This window comes from Anopheles moucheti, chromosome 2 (assembly GCF_943734755.1).
Source record: "Anopheles moucheti chromosome 2, idAnoMoucSN_F20_07, whole genome shotgun sequence".
Lineage (NCBI taxonomy): Eukaryota > Metazoa > Arthropoda > Insecta > Diptera > Culicidae > Anopheles > Anopheles moucheti.
Window position 1 is genome coordinate 69,334,816 of NC_069140.1, and position 20,257 is coordinate 69,355,072.

At 45.1% G+C, this 20,257-nt stretch overlaps 2 protein-coding genes across 3 annotated transcripts; both read left to right on the top strand.

Annotated features, from left to right (window-relative positions):
• Window positions 1-4,182: 4,182 nt before the first annotated feature.
• On the top strand, window positions 4,183-6,107 carry LOC128297967 (cationic amino acid transporter 3-like). Its single transcript, XM_053033687.1, has 3 exons — window positions 4,183-4,537; window positions 4,616-5,644; window positions 5,713-6,107. Exons 1-3 carry the CDS (start codon window positions 4,183-4,185, stop codon window positions 6,105-6,107), a joined length of 1,779 nt encoding a protein of 592 aa, XP_052889647.1.
• Window positions 6,108-7,967: 1,860 nt separating this feature from the next.
• On the top strand, window positions 7,968-19,956 carry LOC128310824 (cationic amino acid transporter 2). 2 transcript variants are annotated; one of them, XM_053047548.1, is made up of 7 exons: window positions 7,968-8,556; window positions 13,450-13,871; window positions 13,937-14,221; window positions 14,335-15,061; window positions 15,757-15,947; window positions 16,017-16,292; window positions 16,571-19,956. In XM_053047548.1, the coding sequence occupies exons 2-7, from the start codon at window positions 13,640-13,642 to the stop codon at window positions 18,772-18,774; spliced, it is 3,915 nt and encodes a 1,304-aa protein (XP_052903508.1). In that variant the 5' UTR covers window positions 7,968-8,556; window positions 13,450-13,639; the 3' UTR covers window positions 18,775-19,956. The 2 variants fall into 2 exon arrangements, with proteins under 2 accessions (XP_052903508.1, XP_052903509.1); XM_053047549.1 differs by having other exon boundaries at window positions 19,098-19,956.
• The last annotated feature ends 301 nt before the right edge of the window (window positions 19,957-20,257 follow it).

Sequence of the window (20,257 nt, forward strand, 5' to 3'; positions counted from 1 at the left end):
GTTCAGGATCCTGAATGACCACTAAGTTCGCTCTTTGGAAGATCCGTCTCTTCGTAGCTACACTTTTGTATGACCGATAAACATAAAAAATTGTTCATCGAACTGTCAAAAAAGTTAAAAAAAAGCGGTTATTTGTCATTTCACTCTATATGCATCGACCTGCGTCCTGAACTGACTTTGGTACCCAGGCTCAGTTGTTCCACAGAAAGATCGGAAAGAACCTAGTAGGTTCGGAGCAAAATTCTCATCACTACAAAATAGCACAGACAGTGCGCTAGCAGAGCGCCTACGTTTAGGCTATCCGCATAACGTCGATCGTGTTTCTTTTGAAGCGACCTAGTAAAAAAAAAAACAAATGGAAACCTACCTTTCCTTCTAGTTCCCTCACACATCGCCACACTGCTGACCAGTGCTAGTGTGTGAGATGGATAAAAAAAATTACATCCGGATATAAAATGATCAGCTTGCAGACTATTTGACCCACACCAACGCTTCCCATCTGTCGCGTCAGCAGCACAGCGCTCACCGCTTCCCGGTGTGTTCGTGAAACAGGTCCTTTTTAATAACTGATGCAACCCATTCAAAGATACGTTCCGTTCCCGATCTGCACTGAAAATAGTCTCAGTCTTCAAGTGTTGAGTATCGCGCTAACATTGTCCACCCGGATCTTGCGATTGATTGTGAGCAGCGTTTTCATTTTACTATTGTACCGGTGCCAGTGCGTTGCGTTTGAAATTGTTCAAAGTGTTTACACTGCTATCAATAGTTACGGCTCGCGAACGGTATGTGATGGATGAGGGATCAATTAGAATTATTATGAACCAATGAAAATGAGTGACACCATAGTAAATCGAATGAAGAAGTGTTTTTCTATCACACACGCTTAGTGTTTACCCTGCTAGCGTTAATGCTGTCTGCAGATTTCCTTGATCAATGTTACATAAACGGCACATGACATGGTGTAACGATTTGCGTTGAGGAATTAAATCATGCCTTTCTTCGCATATATATAAAAATGACCTCTCAAGCCCGAGCTCATTGTTAAACCTGCTTTGTACGTCAATGGCGGAAAAGAGAACAGCACGCAATGGAGACGCATGGTGGCGCACGTTTTTTCGTTGTTCTTCTTGCGTTTACCTCTTCAGTGTTGCCATTCTCGGAACGCGAGGATGCTGCAGTTTGACAGTTGAACTATTAAAGCACCCGCTTAGTGATTGCATCAATGTAGGCGTCGGTCGGTTACACACTACCACACAGCCAGACAGCAGCAGCATCGCATGCAGGGATTTGTGGCACTTTTTAGCATTTCGTTTTCCTTTTGGTGTTATTATTGTTGAAGGTCTTGGTCGCCAAAATGCTAGCGACATACACTTGGACATAACGATTTGAAATGTATCGAGCGGGAACGATATACGTTTGCAGCGAGTCGGTTCGATTTCATTCGCACGGGTCTCGCTATAAATAGGGTAATTATTTACAAACGTATTCAAATCATGCAGCACCACGCGACCCCACACACAGCGGGTAGCGGATCTTGCCGTTTCGGACCATGTTTTAGGGAACGCAAACGTAATGGGAGGAAACGTTTCATCAGCGACGTTATTTTCTTTATTTTTTTTGTTACAAATTTCAGACCTTCACCACCAACGGGCAAATTTCGTCCATTACTTTGTCCTAGGTCAATGGCACCTAGAGCCGTGTAAGGAGTGATCGTTTTCTGTGCGGGGTGTACTAAATTACCTCGAAAAATGCTTTTCCTTGGCCTGCGGTGACAGGCACGGTATGTGGATAAGGACGCCCGTGCCCATAAGTGATGGCGCATAAATCGGCCGCGAACGCATTTTGCTATTTTGAGTTGGAGGGAAACGATTCCACTGCGACCGCACCGTACACAAGAACCACCTCATACCGGTGTGCAAGAACCGCATCGTACCGGCAAACACGTATTGTATGCGTGTGTAAAAATGTATTGGTACATTAATTTTATTGTTGTGACAAACTCATTCGTTTTACCCTGATGGAGTAGATTTTGTGGTAGATGATTTTTGTTTATGTTATGACGGGGTCGAGAAATTGGAACAATTTGCAGTTGGATTTTATTTTACCACCTTAATCGACACTAGTTTGCAATACATACGGCTGATCGCAACAAAGAAGCTCATTGTCAAAGACAAATGAGGACATCCGAGAACTATCGACGTAGAAATCGATTCTAGCACAGTACAGTTTGGCTGTGGTCAGTTTGCTTCATTGTCAGCTGTGCCTAATGATTGGTTTGACAAGCAGAAGAAACGGTGCCAACGTGTTCGTTCCCATTTTTGCTCTATCGGAAGAGGCCTAAACAAATGCTTACGACATCCTTAATAATACTTTAGCAATACATGTCTAAACTTGAAGATGGTATTTTTTTCGGCATTCAAACTAAAAAAAGAAAAAGTAAGGATCAGCCAAAAATAAAGAATAAGGTGCTCATCATTAGAATTTCGAATCGTAACTCTACAACATCATTTTTGGTGTATATTAATTTATCTTTTTTAAGGTAAAAGGTAGGTCATAAAAAGGAAGCGAAGCCTCAAAGGTGGGAAGGAATGGGGGAAACAAGTACGTTGAAATCAAAAAGATGTAATGGGTCGTTAAAGGCGAAAATGCGGGACATTGTAGGGGTCACGAGAATGTGGAGTGGAGGTCTATTTCTTCGAAAGAAAACATATAGAGAGATCGAGGATGAAAGGGCCATAGCATCAAGATCATGATAGAGGAGATAAATGATGAAATAGGATTTAAATTGAGTGTAAGCATTCCCAACTGCTTCAGACCAAGTAGGCGACAACTACGAAGATAGGAGGCAACTGTATTCGAATACCCGGAAAGGAAGCGACGATCAACTGTAAAACGAGCAGGAAAACTGAGTGAACCCAGCAGTAATACAGTGAAGTTAGGCTAGGAGGATCGGGAATCTCAGGCGACTATATTTGCCCTCTTCACTTTGTTGTCCACATGGTCGTGAAGAGACAGTCACTCGTCCAACAAGAACCCTTAATCTAGAATAGAAGTTACTCTACTTAATTGTGTATCGCACAAAGAGTTGTTCCACAGTATTTTTTTTGAGGAACGACTGATCGAAATGACATGACATTTATCGAGACATAGAACCAGACTATTTGAACAGCACCAGATACAGAAAACGTTTATGATTTTCTGCAGGTTCAAACAATCGGCTGACATAGAGACATGAGTACACAAGTCTAGGTTGTCAGCATATAACAAACAATTAAAGGGAGAACATCTACAAAGTAGTTACCAAACAGAGAAAACAGTAGCTAAATAAATACGCTCCTTTGAGGTACCCCGGACTAGGCATTGAAAGAAATAGGAGATGTAGTTCTCAACTGGAACTCTGTAGCAGGTACTGGTAAGGTAAGATCTGTACCAAGACAGAAGAGGTTCACCAAAGTCAAGTTTGTTTAATATTCTTCTTTGGCGACAAAACAACCTCAAAGGTCTAGGCCCATTCTGGCATTAATAGACTTTATTTACCCCAACCCAGCTAATCAGTCCTGCCTATGGAGGATTGATTTGGATGGGATTTTTTATGGGTCGTGTGAAGACCGGAACTCTCCGCATCGTCGAGTCTATGAAGGTCTAAAGTCAGGTGTAGATAGTAGATGGTAGATACCTGACATCCAGATTCCATATCCCTGAATGTTATGAAACAAGTCTCATAAGATTCGTGGAGGTTGACCGCTTAGCCATGAAACCATTCTGGTGCACGGAATAATTCACCACCAGGTAAAACTGACGGGTGGACCATGAACTCAAAAACTTTTGAGAGCACAATGGAGATATCAGGAGCAGCATTTCTGATTCCTAAATAACCGATACTATTGATCGATCGACTATCTTTTCCAATCATCTCGGAATATGCGCTACTGAGTTGCCTAAAATTTTGATTAACACCTTTGTACACTTTCGTTGGTTTGTTTTACTCGTTTGGCTGAGCAACGGCTGAAGGCCGAACATGTGTATAGACATTTTTGAGTTCGTAAACTTTAAATCGCTTAGTGGGCTGGTAAACGTTGCCAAGTGTAAACCCCCTTCGTTTTATGTCTTCACGAGGCAGTCGATTCTAATCAACAAATTTACGATAATTCTATTCGCTGCAGGTGACAAATCAGCACACAGATGGAAAGTTTTTGGAAAGCTGTCAGCCGCAAGAAACCTAACAACGACGATGGAAGCCATTCGAAGTTAGCCCGGGTGCTAACGCTGCTCGACTTAACCGGCCTTGGTGTTGGCAGTACACTCGGTTTGGGCGCATACGTGTTGGCCGGTTCCGTTGCGTACGAACAGGCCGGTCCGGGTGTGGTTATTTCGTTCGTAATTGCAGCCCTAGCGGCGGCCATTGCCGGTTTATGCTATGCCGAGTTTGCATCACGCGTACCGAAAGCTGGCTCGGCGTACATCTACACGTACATTACGATCGGGGAGTTTGCGGCGTTTACGATCGGATGGAACTTAATGCTGGAGTACATTATTGGTGAGTTTCCTTCACACTTTAACGGTGGCATTCGGTTGATTTGTGTCTTGCTGTTTTTTTTCTCTTAACTCAAAACAGGTACAGCGAGTGTCGCGAGAGGCTTGAGCGGATACATCGACGCACTGATCGATCATCGGATGGGAAATGCCATCAAAGATATGATCCAGATGAAGGTTAGCTTTCTGGCAGAATATCCGGACATCTTCTCCTTTCTGGTCGTGCTGGTGATAACGGCTCTATTGGCGTACGGTGTGAAGGAATCAACACTGCTGAACAATCTCTTCACCGGAGTGAATCTTATCGTCATTGCGGTAGTGTTGGTTTCCGTTGGCATTAAGGCGGATCCAGCGAACTGGACCATCAAACCGAATGATCAGAGCATACCGGCCGGCATGGATATTGGTGCGGGTGGATTCCTTCCGTATGGTATTGCAGGCGTTATGGCTGGAGCGGCAAAATGTTTTTATGGTTACGTAGGTTTCGATTGCATCGCCACGACCGGTGAGGAGGCACAAAATCCTTCCCGAAACATACCACTAGCCATAATTGCGTCGCTGATCATAATCTTTCTGTCGTACTTTGGTGTGGCAACCGTGCTCACGATGGCACTACCCTACTATCTTCAAGACCCAATTGCACCCTTTCCACGACTCTTCGACTATCTTGGCTGGCAGGAGATCAAATGGATCGTATCGATCGGTGCAATCTTTTCCCTCTGCACTAACTCTCTTGGAGCAATGTTTCCGTTGCCGCGAGTACTATACGCCATGTCCTCAGATGGTCTCATCTACAAACAGCTGCGTACCGTCCATCCCAAAACTAAGACACCTCTTCTAGCCACCATCCTTTCCGGTATCTTCTCCGGCACGATGGCGATGCTGTTCAATCTGCATCAGCTAATTGACATGATGTCGATCGGTACGCTGTTAGCATACACGATCGTGGCGGTTAGTGTGTTGGTGCTACGTTACGAACAAAACACCAACTTTATCGTCAGCACACAAACCAAATCGTCTACCGTGGTGAAACAGCTGTTCAATCTGACCTGCCTCACAGTTCCGAGCAGTTTATCGTCTGATATTGTGAAGGTGTGCGTGCTTATTTACGGTAAGGTTAACGCCAATTGGAAACAGCAAAAGAGTATTCTAAAATTCAAATTCCTATTCATTTTACAGCAATTGCTATCAGCGTGATCAGTTCGATCCTAGTGCATGCTCAAGATCAACTCGGCAACTATAATCCACTTATCTGCACATTGCTAGTGGCTACGACCATTATAGCGATACTACTAACGCTCATCATATCCTGCCAACCGACAGAGGAGCGACAGCTTACCTTCCGTGTACCTTTCGTACCGTTCGTTCCACTGATCAGTATCTTTGTGAACGTTTACCTCATGTTCCAGCTGGACGCGGCAACTTGGGTACGGTTTTTGGTGTGGTTGCTCGTCGGCTTTATCATATACTTCTCCTACGGCATTCGCCACTCAGTGCAAGGATCCGGAAGCCAAACACTTTCGGAGAGTCAGCTAGACATACCGTTTGCCATGTTCACTACGGTGAAGCTGTAGATCATAGGCAGTGATCGTATTCCTTGGTACGGGATAGTTACACAAACATATTTTAGTGTGATCAAGACATTAGGGTACGGCTGGTAGTAAACAGTTACAGGTAGGCATAGTGTGCTAGGGAAAGTCATCAATCTAGTGTGATCATTTTTATTTATACCCTTTACAATACGAGCAAATTCACTGGTAGGTGGTAGGTACATTCAGTTCATGTTATGTGCAAAAGGCAGGGCATAAAAAGGAACCGTTTTAGGTTAGGTAACTCGGAAAGATTACAGGTAGTGTGTTCTCACTCATTTGCATATTAATTCTCCTTCTGGCTTTCGTCCATCATGATGCGCTTTACATGAAACGCTTAATATGTGATAAGTACTCAGTTTTGATGGTAGGAAATAGCAAGCTGTTATAGTCGAGATTCTTTATTTTGTTGATGTTTGGTATTTTGCACAGATCGTATCAACAGCTTACAATAAACTGTTAAGAGCTTATGAGTACTGGCGCTGGTCTACCTACTTTCTATAATCACACCTACAATGCTGTTCGAATCGACTGAACGCCTCACGACACAAGAATAAAGCAAACACCACCTCACTGTTACGTTACGCTCGTAACCAAAACATCCCCACGGTGGAATGCAGCGTGCGAAAATTGGGTCATCATTTGCTTCGGCTCGCATCGCTCGCAATGGTTCAAGAACATTTCCCCGTGTCGGATGATGCACTTGACGCTCGTGTGACCAATGATCCTCTTCTACGGATGAACCACGATGCCGACACGTTCCAGCTGCCGCCACACTAATCAGGTTGTCTTCAACTGCAGGCGGTGCGATAATGTCAACGAATGAGGCAAAAAAGGGGATGTTACTGTTGCACCGCCGTACTGGGTTTCGGTGCTGAACGGAGTGGTGTCGATCGTACATCAAGGTTACAAACTCGTGCATGTAAAACATTACTTTCTCTTTCGGTGTCAATGTCAGCAAGCGGTTGGCGTAGTGTGCATTTGGATTAATCTGCCAATGCACGTTGCTCATCCCGCAGGGTTAATGGGAACCAACACCGGTGCAGATAAATAACGCTTGGGAAACAGTTGAAACAGATTGTTTAATTCGTTGGTCTTTGCTCTCGGTTTTAGCTTCAACCGAAAAGATAAGCGCCGAAATGTAGACTATGCGGATAACACAGCGCAGTGTTGACAGGTGCATCGTAAATTGATCATTCGTAAATTCATTTGCTCGTTTACATTATCAAATGTTTACGGCTGCTTACCGTACACTTTATAATGACGTTAAGTGTTTTTTTTTGGCAAAACTACATGCTTCTAACGAACAACACATACGTACACTCATCAATTTAAAAGTTATCTCTTATCGATGTACAGCGCGCGGATGCTGGCCTCCATACGACTAACCTTGAATTGTTTCATCGTACCTCGTACTCGAGCCTCGGGTAAGAACAATCAACACTTACACTCTGAACTCTGCCGATCGGATCGGTAGTACAATGTTAATCGGTGCTATTGACTACGGGGTTCTGGGTTCTGCGAGATAAGTGTAATCTTAACAGCCGGCGGACGAAACAAACAAATAACCACACGCAAATCGGAAGCCATATGATGACCAATGGGAGAGGAAAAGCCTAAACCACACTACTACAGCCAAATAAAGAGCCACGGCGAGCAAAAGAGAGAGAGAGAGAGAGAGAGAAAGCGTGGCACTACGACGGTACTACTACGGTCGGTTGCGTGCGGTGCGTTATTCCACTCGAGGCACTGTGCGCGCGCGAGACACTCGCCAGTTGGTTGTGCTCCGTCGTCGAAGGGTATCTGGACCGTGTGATGTAAACACAAAGTGTGCTTTGAGCCAGGCTGCAGATCAGATCATGATACTGATCCTCAGTGACAATAAGTGATGCGGTATAGCTGTGTCTTGTGGTGTGACAGCAAGATGTGATTTTGTTATTCAATCGTTCAAAGAAGTGCCTAAAAACCCAGTGCATCAGATTGGAAGCCCTAGTGAAGGTGTAAACGGTCAGTGTTATTTTTGTGGTCGTGATTTTGGTCCCATAAAATAAGCACAATAGAACAAATCAACCTGGAAAGCGTTGCATGTGATGAGTGTGTTTTGTGATATATATACGTGCAATGTGTATCAGCTGATAATGGACATTAATTGTGGCCAGTAGTGGGTGATAGGGGGTTTGCATTGATTGCCCCTGTATTTGAAGTGATGTTTATCATTAGTCACTGGTGATAAGAAACGACAGTGTTGGTTTTCTACAAGAAGAAGAGAAAAATCGACTACGTGCATTACTGATGTGATTGTTGCTGTAAAATCCGTTCTGCTGTGATTTGAAGAACATCCTAAAAATCTTGTGTTTACTACGCCCAGCTTAGTCATCATCCGCAACGTCCTTTACAACAGTGATTCAGAATCGGAGACAGAGCTTTTTTCTAGGTTAGTATCTACGCACCTGGATGATCACCTGACGATGAAAAGGGAATTGTGTGGCTAGGGTACAGAAACCACATTTTCCTCCCGTTCCAACTGACTCACGAAATACTCCGTTGCTCCGTGAGATAAACAAACGAGGGACGATGGATGAAACGAAGCGTACGAGCGTGTTGTTGCCGACATGAAATAGGACCTCCAAAGCTCTTATCAACCTTTTCCACTCACTGCGAACAAGCATGTTGATTGGGGTGAAAGAATGTCGGTGGTCGAATCACGACCCTCGGCCAGCTATGCGAAGCCCCTTTCGTACCGTCGCCGTGCAGCATTCGGGCAGACGTTACAACACACGTACAGATAAAATGATGCGCACAAACAACAATACTCTACTCTGTGCCCGTTGCGTAGATACCGTAGTTAGAACGATACATAACATTGCAATGTTTTTCTGTGGCACAAAATGATCGAACCGTAAGGCAGACTTGGCTGTCAACGTCTTATAAAAGATGTTTGCCCGAAAGTAATTTTTCAGTGAGAAGATGAAAATGGCTCAAAATTTTTCGTACGGGATCTAATTCATCGCGTTTGTAATAATATGAATCAGACGTTACCGGTTCGAGAGTACTTAGCTACCTGTTTCTTATCTGTATAGATGCTACTCATGAGAGATTACGATTGAAGCTAACATGGCTCGAATGTCATCTCATGAGGTTGTATGAGAGCATTACACAACACCGCAAACCTGTTGATTCTAGACGTAACGCGCTAGAATTGAGGTGACTGCGTTCCTCCCGTGTTTTTATTTTGTTGTGTAACAACTTCCACTAAACGGTTGTGAGTATCTCTTACAGTAATTGTTATTGAGTTTAGCACAACGATTAAGATATTAATAAAGAACCGTATGATTCTGCACGATGGTCTGCATTCATTGACCCTTTAGGGAAACCATACAACTGACTTCGATGTAGGTCGGAAGCTTTGTCAAACGAATGAGCTTAGCCCACATAGACTTCAATTGCGTTCAGTTACTTCAAGTGTTACTTCTTGAAAGCATAACAATGTGCAGCTCGTGTTCCGACAAACTAATTTGCTTGAAATATTCCATCGATTTTAGTAGACACTACGCTTTGTAAGAACTTGGAACTTTTAAACAGCTATTAAACAGATAATTGCCATACACTAGAATACGTTATTACTATTTGCGGTTGAATCTGAGATTAATTAAACTGAAGAAAGCTTTGAAGTAAATGGAAAAATCTGAGTTTCAGTTTAAAAGATTAACAAAATTTGAAGAATTCATGAATCACTGATTTACCGAGTATTTGTGATCTTCAAGGAACTCGTCCGTCATCTGTCCCACTCTCCAATCAGTCACCAGTTGTGAAAAGTAGTCGTACCAAGGGGCTAGATCTCTCACTGCTCACGAGGATTCACGAATCTTATGCGAGTCGAATCCGGATTTGAATAATTATTTATTAATGATTCATATCCATGACTCTTCTCAAAAGATTCTTACTCTCATTCGTAAAGCACGTTCGAATTTTTCTTCAGCGACATCAAAAGTTTCCTCAAAATAATCTTAGCTACGTTTTGTAAAGATTATTTTTTCCTTTGTATATTTATATTAAGCACACTCTGACTTTGAAAATGCTCAACTGCCGTTCATTCTTGTCTAAAAATATTTCGAAAGCAGCATATAAAGCTCATATATGTACATGTAACTATTTACATGCAATTTCGGTATTAACTATGCAAAATAATACCGAACCATTACCGAGTACAAATTTGCTGTTTAGATGATCTATCGCTTATTACATAAAGCAAAGCGTCATACCGTGATAGTAGCATCTTTAATCACACGGCGTTCGAGTTTTGTATTACATATTTACTCGAAAATAAATCACTCGCATCGTGTTTTAAAAATCGTGCTGCCAATTCGTTATTTCGGTACCACTTCCTCCTTTCTTGGTGTTGAGGGAAGAAAGGTATTGTGTGGAAGTGTTTTAAGAATACCCTTTTTATAGCCCTTCACCCTTTCCCATTTAACTTTGGCAGTTTAATGAAGCGTACCGTAAGGAAAGTTTCGATAGATCGGATTGGATAATACCATTCCCTTAATCAATAAACATATCGACCCGCTTACGCTTTTATTCGGTGCCCATCCTTTTCACGGTCATTTGACTTTGACTTCTTGTGCATATAGCCGGCACATGTGCGCGCCAAATGTTTTTTTTCTTTACGTAGATGCCGATCGTGGTTTCGTGGACGCTTTGGGCCACCTGTAACCATGTCCCTTTGGCCGTGCATACATCTTTTCCAGGGGTCTTGAACGCAAGACACCTCGTTGCAGTGGGGGTGGCCCATCGCGGTAACATCGATTATGCGTGCAGTGACGCGAACCGTTGAGCGCGAAAGTGAACGAAAGGAAAGAACCACTAACTTACCTGCCCTCGACGGGACCGGCGCCGTCATTCGGTACTGTTTTTCTTTTCAAACAATCACACACACACACACAGGGTGGAAAGTGTAATAATTAACGCGCAACGCATTCCCCGCTGGCCGGTGGCGGTGTTTCGGGTTCGTGCGTTATCGGATTAACAGAAATGCTGCGAGTGGTGCACTAGCGCGAGTGGGAGGTTCGTGCTTGCGTGCATTTGAAAGTGAACACTTGCGCGATGAATCTCTTACCATAAGTAGCGGTAAAGTAGGAGAACGTCCGTTTTCGGACATCGTCTTCGGTGAGGTGATCCCATGCATCATAATGCAGTTGGTCTTTTATGATCTTCTATGGCGATGTTACGGCAGGTGCTGCTCTCCATCAATGCGCGAAGAATGTAACCTCCAAAATCTGCAACCCGACCAGTACAATTATCGGCCCACCCACCGTTACATCTCACGCAATGTATAACCCGCCCGCAAAAGCGACCTGCACGCGGGTATGCTATCGTGTTTCACGTTATCACGTCTAATGTTGGTAGCTGCACCGAACGATCGCTTATTAGCGCAACTAAAACCCACCTTCCGAACAGCACTAGGATGCATTAGCTGCACATCGGAACGCGAACTACAAGCAAGAAACACCATGTGCGTTGAATATAATATTCAATTTACAACACAAAAAGTACAATCCCGTACCACGCTGCTTCACAAATTGGCAACCTTGCCCGGTTGTTATTAAGCCGGGTGTTTTGTGATAATGGTATAGTTAGCGCATCTTGCAAACTGTACATGATGCTCAGTACCGTAGTGTGGTGGTACACTGTTGTCATTGCCGTTTGCCGAGCAAAACGATTCATCTTGCCCGTTTCGCGTTTCGCTCGCTGCTATTATGCGGCGTTTGTCTTATTAATTGCAAGAGAAACAAAAGCCCACGAACCGTAGCGCCCCATGAACGCATAATTGACGGATTCGGTTGAAGAAGCATCGGTGACTTAACAAGCACCCGTAGTATTCGAAGCAACGTATGTGATCGGAACTGTCACCATTAGGGCGCTGGAAGCGAAATGACCCAGTGATTCGAGCGGTCGGCATTCGCGAATAGCTGTTGCGCAATGTTGGCAATATTTGTTTGTCAGAGCTAGGAATTTAGAACACACCGAACAGTGTCAAGGGCGTACGGGATGGGTTCTCCTTTGGCCGCTGATGGCACTATCGCCACCGGTCCAGGTCCACAATCTTACTTGATTGACGGTTATAGAATTATCATTAGCATATAGGGGCATTATTACTATAGTCTTATCATTGCTCTTTGCGTTTTATAGCAGCTTTGGTAGTGTTTGACCGATATTGATGAGTTGAAGCATTCCGCAAGAATGTAGTAAAAACCTCTTTCAGTTCTAGGTCTAAACACGTGATCAAACATGCAGATCTCATGACGAAATCTAGGACCACAGCTCATAACAAAACACGATGTGGTACATCAATTGCGTTTGATGTTCTTCAACAGCTCACAATCACAACTTCCTCCGCAAACATCAAGTTAAGCTGTACAACATTGTATGTAAGTGTTGTTCTCTACATTTACGCACGTCCTTCACGGATGAGCGTCGCGGAGAAAAACAAATTGCACTGCCTTTTTTTTGTCACTGTTCCTTGACCCGTGGGCGATCGTAAAGCGTGCTCTTGACTTCCATTGGTTATTGGGCCGGGCAACGCGACAGATGAGCCCACCAGCAGTTATCAAACCTGATGTCGCATGACCACAACTGATCGCGCTTCCTTCGGCACATTTTTCTTCTCGTAATCTAATCACTATGTCGCGCATGGTGTAGCTGAAGAAAGCACCTCGAATCGGGCGACATCGACCGAACGTTCTTCGAACGTACTGACAAAGGGACAACAAACAGATAGAGATAGCGAGCTTATCTCCATATGCAAAATAGATGATTTCATCCGGCTAATATGCCTCAGTTTGAGACACCCTAGCTGAGGCAAACAATCTTCTTGGCCCGAAACGGGTTCGTCGCGTACGTATCATGAACGACACATTGGTCACATCTACTCATAGCTGGATCCCCAGCAAAGGTTAGGCAGTGTCCGCATTATCAGCCAACGGTTTGCGAAAGAAAGCCGAGATTAGGAGACAAATTTCCTTTCAAGCTATAACTCTGCCATTTATTCTCCGCACGGCCATCAATCGGGCTTAAACAGCTGATTGGATGAGACATATGCCCTATGGCTCATTCTACCGTCTGCATCACGTGCCGTTTCTTGCGCTACGTCCGGTGTGGTGCGGTGTGCTGAAGGTATTTCATTTCTTCGCGGGACAGGTGATACAGACCATGCCAATCAGTGTAGATAACCTAATTGAAGATATACGTTCGCAAACACGGCCGAAAGGGGTTGGCAAAAGGGGTCTGATAGGCAATTGAAGTTCTTGTTTCTTTTCTTCTTCGACAGGTACCTATGATAACGACGTACCAAGACGGGGGAAAAGTCACTAACGATAAGACGCAGAAGCGTTTGTGACCGTGGAGCAGCAACGACTGCTGTATCGTACTCGATCTGTGCGGGGACTCTTTTCCCAGAAGAACGGAGCCCAGCTGCCACCGTCACACAGTGAACAAGCGAGTAGCTTAGTGTTTCGGTCATGGCCAGTCCTTCGTGTTGGCGTATACTAACGCGCAGGAAAGTGCTCTCCTACGATGGCAGTTCGGAGAAGCTGGGCCGGATACTGAACACCTTCGACCTGACGGCACTCGGAGTGGGAGCTACGCTTGGTGTCGGTGTGTACGTGCTCGCAGGCCATGTCTCGAAGGATCAGGCAGGTCCTTCGGTTGTGCTGTCGTTTCTAATAGCGGCTGCGGCGTCCTTTCTGGCTGGTAAGCATGATTGCTCCAAAGCAAAAAAAGGATATTGCTCAAAACCCAACATTTTCAACCCACAGGACTGTGCTACGCTGAGTTCGGAGCACGTGTGCCCAAGTCAGGATCGGCGTACATCTACAGCTATGTGTGCATCGGCGAGTTTATGGCCTTCATCATCGGCTGGAATCTGATGTTGGAGTACATCATTGGATCTGCGAGTGTATCGCGCGGTTTGAGCCTGTACATCGACACGCTAGCAAATGATACGATGAAGACACGCTTCCTAGAAGTGGCGCCAATTGAGTGGGATTTCATGTCCAACTACTTTGACTTTTTTGCCTTCTCCGTTGCGATCTTACTAGGCAGTGAGTATAAAGAAAACACCTCAAGATGGCTTCTTCTAAGGTCCGAGCCATCTTTGATCTATTCTCCAATATTATTCTACAACTCAACAATGTTTTTTTCCTTTTCTCCACAGTCGCTTTAGCATTCGGGCTCAAAAAGTCTACCATGGTGAACAATGCCTTCACCGTGCTAAACATCTTTATCGTGCTGTTCGTTATAGTGGCCGGTGCCATTAAGGCGGATCCGGAAAATTGGCGCATAAAGCCGGAAAACGTTTCCAGTCTGTACAATGCCGGCGAGGGAGGATTTTTCCCGTTCGGCTTCGAGGGAACGCTCCGGGGTGCAGCTACCTGTTTCTTCGGGTTCGTTGGTTTCGACTGCATTGCCACGACGGGTGAGGAAGTGCGAAACCCCCGAAAGGCAATCCCCAGGGCGATCCTTTGCTCGTTGACCATCATCTTTCTTGCGTACTTCGGCGTCTCAACGGTGCTGACGCTCGTTTGGCCGTACTACAAGCAGGACGTGAACGCTCCGCTACCGTTTGTTTTCAACGAAATCGGATGGCACTTTGCGAAATGGATCGTTGCAATCGGTGGCATCATCGGGCTGGTGGCAAGTCTGTTCGGTGCAATGTTCCCGCAGCCCCGCATCATCTACGCGATGGCACAGGACGGGCTGATCTTTCGGGCACTCGGTGAGGTTAGCCCACGGTTCAAGACACCGGTGTTTGGGACACTCTGTGCGGCCATGCTCACCGGCACGATGGGTGGTTTGTTCGATCTGAGGGCGCTGGTTAATATGCTGTCAATCGGAACGCTCATGGCGTACACTGTGGTTGCAATCTCGATACTCATTCTGAGGTAAGTATAGCAGAACGGACCGTTCGTTGTAACTGTTTAGTCGCGTAAAAAATGCGATTAAACTGTCTCCATATGCACACGAATGCCAATCAACGAATGTTGCATCATCGGCGATAAACGGTGAAACTTTACCATCTCCTCATTCGCTCTGCCATATGGCAAACGAAGTTTTCAGCCGAAGTTGGCAACCTTCAGCGAGTGAAATGAAGCCTGACTTGATGGAGGTATGTGCTACCATTTTTCAACCGCTGCTTGTCTTCTCGTTAGCTGTGCTACTCAACCCAAAATGTTTTATTATGGCATGATATGCCTTCATTTACGATTACAATCGTCTAACTAGCTGGCTTTGTTCGGTTTCAGAAAATGGTCCGGAAGGAAGCTATTTGTAGACTTGTGTGGATATATTCTTTATTGCCGATTGACGACTCACCGGTTTGACCTTGCTTGTTAGCGCAAATTTTTAACTAACAAGATATTTGAAGCTAACGAAAAAAAAACAAAACAAAAAACGACTAACACGACATCAAACTTGGCAAACTTTTTGCTGCCTAAATTCAATGTCATGGAGGGCGGGATGATGAGATGAATGTTATCGTCATTAACGTTGTCGTTATGATCCATGGAAAGGAAATCAGTGTTGAAAAATTAACGGCTCCATTCGTGCTGATCCATGTCGTTTTCTCCTTTGTGCGCAGATTTTCCGAATACCCCGATCCAGCCATTCCATCGACAAGCACCAGAGACACGTACGAGTCGTCAAACTTGCTGAAGGCACGGGAACGCGTTACCGGTTCCGCTTTCTTCAAGCAGCTGTTCAATCTGTCCTGCATTCGGTTGCCAACTAACGTGTCCAGCAGTGTGGTCGGGGTACTGGTGACATTATACTGTAAGTCAAACACTCTGGTTCCTTTATGTACGTTCGTGTTCAACTTTTGTGAACGATTTTTTTTTTCAGGTCTCCTAGCAATTGCACTTTCGCTAACGATCTTCTACGCTAAAGACGCTATCTACGATATGGAACCATGGGCCTGGATACTGTTCGGTGTGCTGCTGGGCCTTACACTGCTTGTGCTGCTCTTGATCGCGATACAACCACGTGAGCAAGCTGATGCACCGTTCCGAGTGCCACTGGTACCACTGCTACCGGGAATCAGTATTTTCGTCAACATCTATCTGATGCTCATGCTGGACGTGTACACCTGGATACGGTTTGGCATATGGATGGGAATTGGTAAGAGTTGTGGAACGCATGCCTTCGAATAACTTGTTACACATACGGCACACACCCTGTAGTTGTAGCTTAGTATAACACACACACCAATCCTCTTCGCTAGATGGTTCCCTTCTTCCTGTAGCGTGACTAACTCTTGCTTGCATGCAACATTTCTTTCCTTCTCTTTTTCCATCCCTTGCATAATTGGTTCTCGCTGCTAAAACCGAATTCGTGGACCGATTGCTTCATCATCCCTTCATCCTGGACCTTTCACATCGTTAAATTCCACCCACTAGGACTAGTGATATACTTTACGTGCGTGTGTTGCAACATGCATGCGGCTAAAAATCCAGAGGTTCGCGTGTCAAATTTCCCCACAGTAGAAACATCGTCCGAAATGGGCTACAGAAGAAATGATGTCGATGATGCAGAGCTAGAAAATGGCTCTGTAGTAACTGGGTCCAACCTTACCGTCCGGGAGCACATGCACTACCCGCAACAGAATGGGTACTATTCACAGAATCTTAGCACCGCTATATCGACCGAGATGGTCAATAAGGATGCCCGATTAGTAGAGCTGAAACCAGCTGCTTCCGTTAAAGAGTTGGCAACAGTATCTGCTTTAGTTGTGGCTGGTACCGGTTCCGAACCGGAAGAAGACCTACGGCAAACGAAACAATCGAGATCGAACACATCGACACCCAAGAGTAGCTTCGACGAGATCATTCCACTATCCGAGGGTACGGTGCGGGGTTTTACGGAAAAGGTCGAACCGAACGGGAAGGTTTATTTTGTGGCACAGGAAGAAGATACTGGTGAGCGAGAAGCGCGTAAAATCACACCACCAAGAAATGGTGAACATACAGAGCCCGCGTCTTTAACGGACGAGAAGGAAACATCCAAAGCGATCGCATTTTTGGATCACATTCTGGACGATGAAGATACCCTACCATCCGGAGAAGAAAACCTCAGCTCGGCAGAATACATCGGCAGGACAAAGTGTGACGATGATGAGTCACTGGCTAGTCCCGTCTTCCGAGAGCAATCCGTTATCGCCGATATTCATCGAGAAGACAATAGTATTGCAGAGGAAGAACTGAAGATACCGGAAAACGATACGGAAGTGTCACTGGCTGAAGAAGCCACAAGTACCTCCGTTAGTGACCAGCCTCTAGACGAGCAGTCGGTAAACCAAGATGCCACTATCAAACCGGGTAAAGAAATGCAAACTTCTACGATACCGGTAGAAGACAGTGAAGAATCTTCAACAGATTCTGGAAACGATAAGGCTAAGCTAAAACCACGAGTAATGTACATCGCCGGTATGGGAGAGGCCGGCGAACCCGCTCCGAAACAACTCACCGAGGAAGAACAAGACTTTATTAACTTCCGTGCCGCAGAAAAAGAACGGTTTATGAGTCGGCTAAGCACGTTACTTGTTAATCCAGTGAAAGTACCGCTCAAACGACTACATCCACCAGATGAGGTTCAGTTGGAAGAAGAGAGCGACATTTCTGCCCGTCAGCTGTCCATAGTAACTCCCCCGGGTGGACCCGGCATAATCCGCTCGACAAGTGAACCAAGCTTCGTGCTATTACTGAACAAGCTCAGCGATTCTAATTCTCCGCAGGAAAGTGAAACAGAGGAACCGGAAAGCGATAGGGCACGATCGGAGTACAGCAGCGTTGTAATTCCACCGGCTCCAAAGTTTGACGAAACGCTCTTCAACACAATCCGCGCTGGGTCATTTATTCCCGATACTCCGAAGAGTCCCATTCCGCAGGCTCCAAAGTTTGATCCGGTGCTATTTAACACGCTTGGAAAGGGAAAGACTCAACGGGCTTCAATTCTACCCACGGAGTCCACACCATCAACACCTCTCCCCGCACCCGTAACTTCCTCCGAGGGTCAAAATTATGATGTGGAATTAAAGAAGCTTAAACCTGTAGCCAGCTCGACCATAATTCTTCCCTCCACTCTCAAATCTGACTCTTCTGGGAAGGAAGCATCTCGAGATGAAGGCATCAGCAGCACCGACACCGATACGGAATCTTCAAACCCCCGGGCCGCCTTCAGGTCTCGACTGGAGAAAATTCTCCAACGGGGACCCTTGGACGCAATGGGCCGCCCGAAAACGCTGCAACCAACCATCACGGTAGCGGTGAGTGAGGAAAATCTGCCACGAACGATCGGTGAACAGCAGCAACCGGCATCGAGCACCGATTCCGGGCTTAGTATGGCCTCGTCTAGCAATTCCATCTCCTCCACCACGCCCGCCTCGACGAAACCGCGCGATGAAAGCTTTCGCGATCGGGCCCGGGGTTTCGATACGGCAAAGAAGAAACAAAAGCTCCTGTTCGACGATGTGCTCAAGTCGATCAATCCCGAAACGCGTCCCAGCAGTATACGCAATTCGGTTGAGCATCGGGTGTCATTCCGCAACTTCAAGGATGGTCTACGGAAGACGGTACCACCGAAACAGTTTCTGCCTGATGCATAGCGCGAAACGGCACCCGTTTGGCTGTAGATTTGACACTAGTCCCACCATTGTTTCACACTCCTAACCTGTCCGCTTTTCTACTTGATAATGAATGCTGCTAACACGCGTCGGATCACACGATCGTAGCTGTAGCGTACTCGTATGCTGTGTCCCTTCTAACACAATCCGCAACTTAGTACGAATGGTAGCATGTAAACCATTATAACTCTGATCATCCTTATGGCTGATGCGATGGGGAATGAACATGTTCCGATGTAGATATTATAATTTTGTGTTTACCTTTTTTTTCTTTTACAACGCGGTTGCTACCCGACGTTGATTAGGTTTAGCACTGTACGCGTTTTATGGTTTCAAGAACAGCTACAGAGAGGTGTACGCCAGCCAGTTTGGGTGGACTAAACTGAAGTACGTTAATTAGCCAAATGGCTCGTAGGAAGCTGAAGAATTCCTTCAACGGCATTCCCGGATGGAACCGTACTGCGATAGGCTAAGTTTAGGTAACGGTGATATTAAAAGCCCACTGTGCGAGCTGTTATCACAATGCATTCTGCAATTGTGTCTGTCTCACCTCATTGAACGCCTCCCGATGCGATTGATGAAGATCAGCAGATGGTTGTCTTTTGCAGCATCTGATGCTGGTCAGAGTCACACCGGTATCACCACACGCTGATTAGAAACCACACACACACATACACACACACACACACCCATACAGACAGACAGACACAAACGGATGATCAGGCTGTTAGAGCTGAGCTTGGCAGCGTACCGTAGTAGCGTTTGTATTCGTTTTGCCATAACACATATACCTATCTTATAATTCACACGTAATATAAGGGCGATAGTTGGACTTGTGAAGTCCACCAGGACGAGTGTGAATTCAGGGGGAAATATGTTTTTGTTTCAAATTTGGATTTTAATTTATTCGTTGCGTGTTTACATCGAGCCAGCTGTTGCGTCGCTGCGTTAGATGAATAACAGATAAATGTTTAGATTAGTTTAGACTCAATTCTACAAAGGATGGAGTCAACGTAGAACTATGTACGAGCGGTAAGTGCTCGAGAAACAAACGAATGCGTACCTTTCGCTCTAGGGTATACTTCGTACGGTACAGTGAAGTCACCGGAATGAGCGAACCTGTGTACGGAAAATAAACGAATCATTTCGATCAGTGCTTTGATCGCGAACACTTAAAAAGATGGCAGTGATTCTTATGCATATAAAACGCATGCATGCTTAACTCTAGCTGAAACATATCCAACAAATTCCAAGGTAAGTACTAAACGGAACTGTCATACCACAGTACGCACCAGAAACCAAAGCCCAAAAAAGACCCTTTCAACGACACCTTAACGCGCACTTTGATTGGTTGGTTTTCGTTTGTTTGTTTTTATTTTTTTGTTCCTTTTTTATTGGTTTGTAATCACATTTATTAGTATATTTCCTACTAACATTGTAACACCTGAATCAAATAATCGAAACA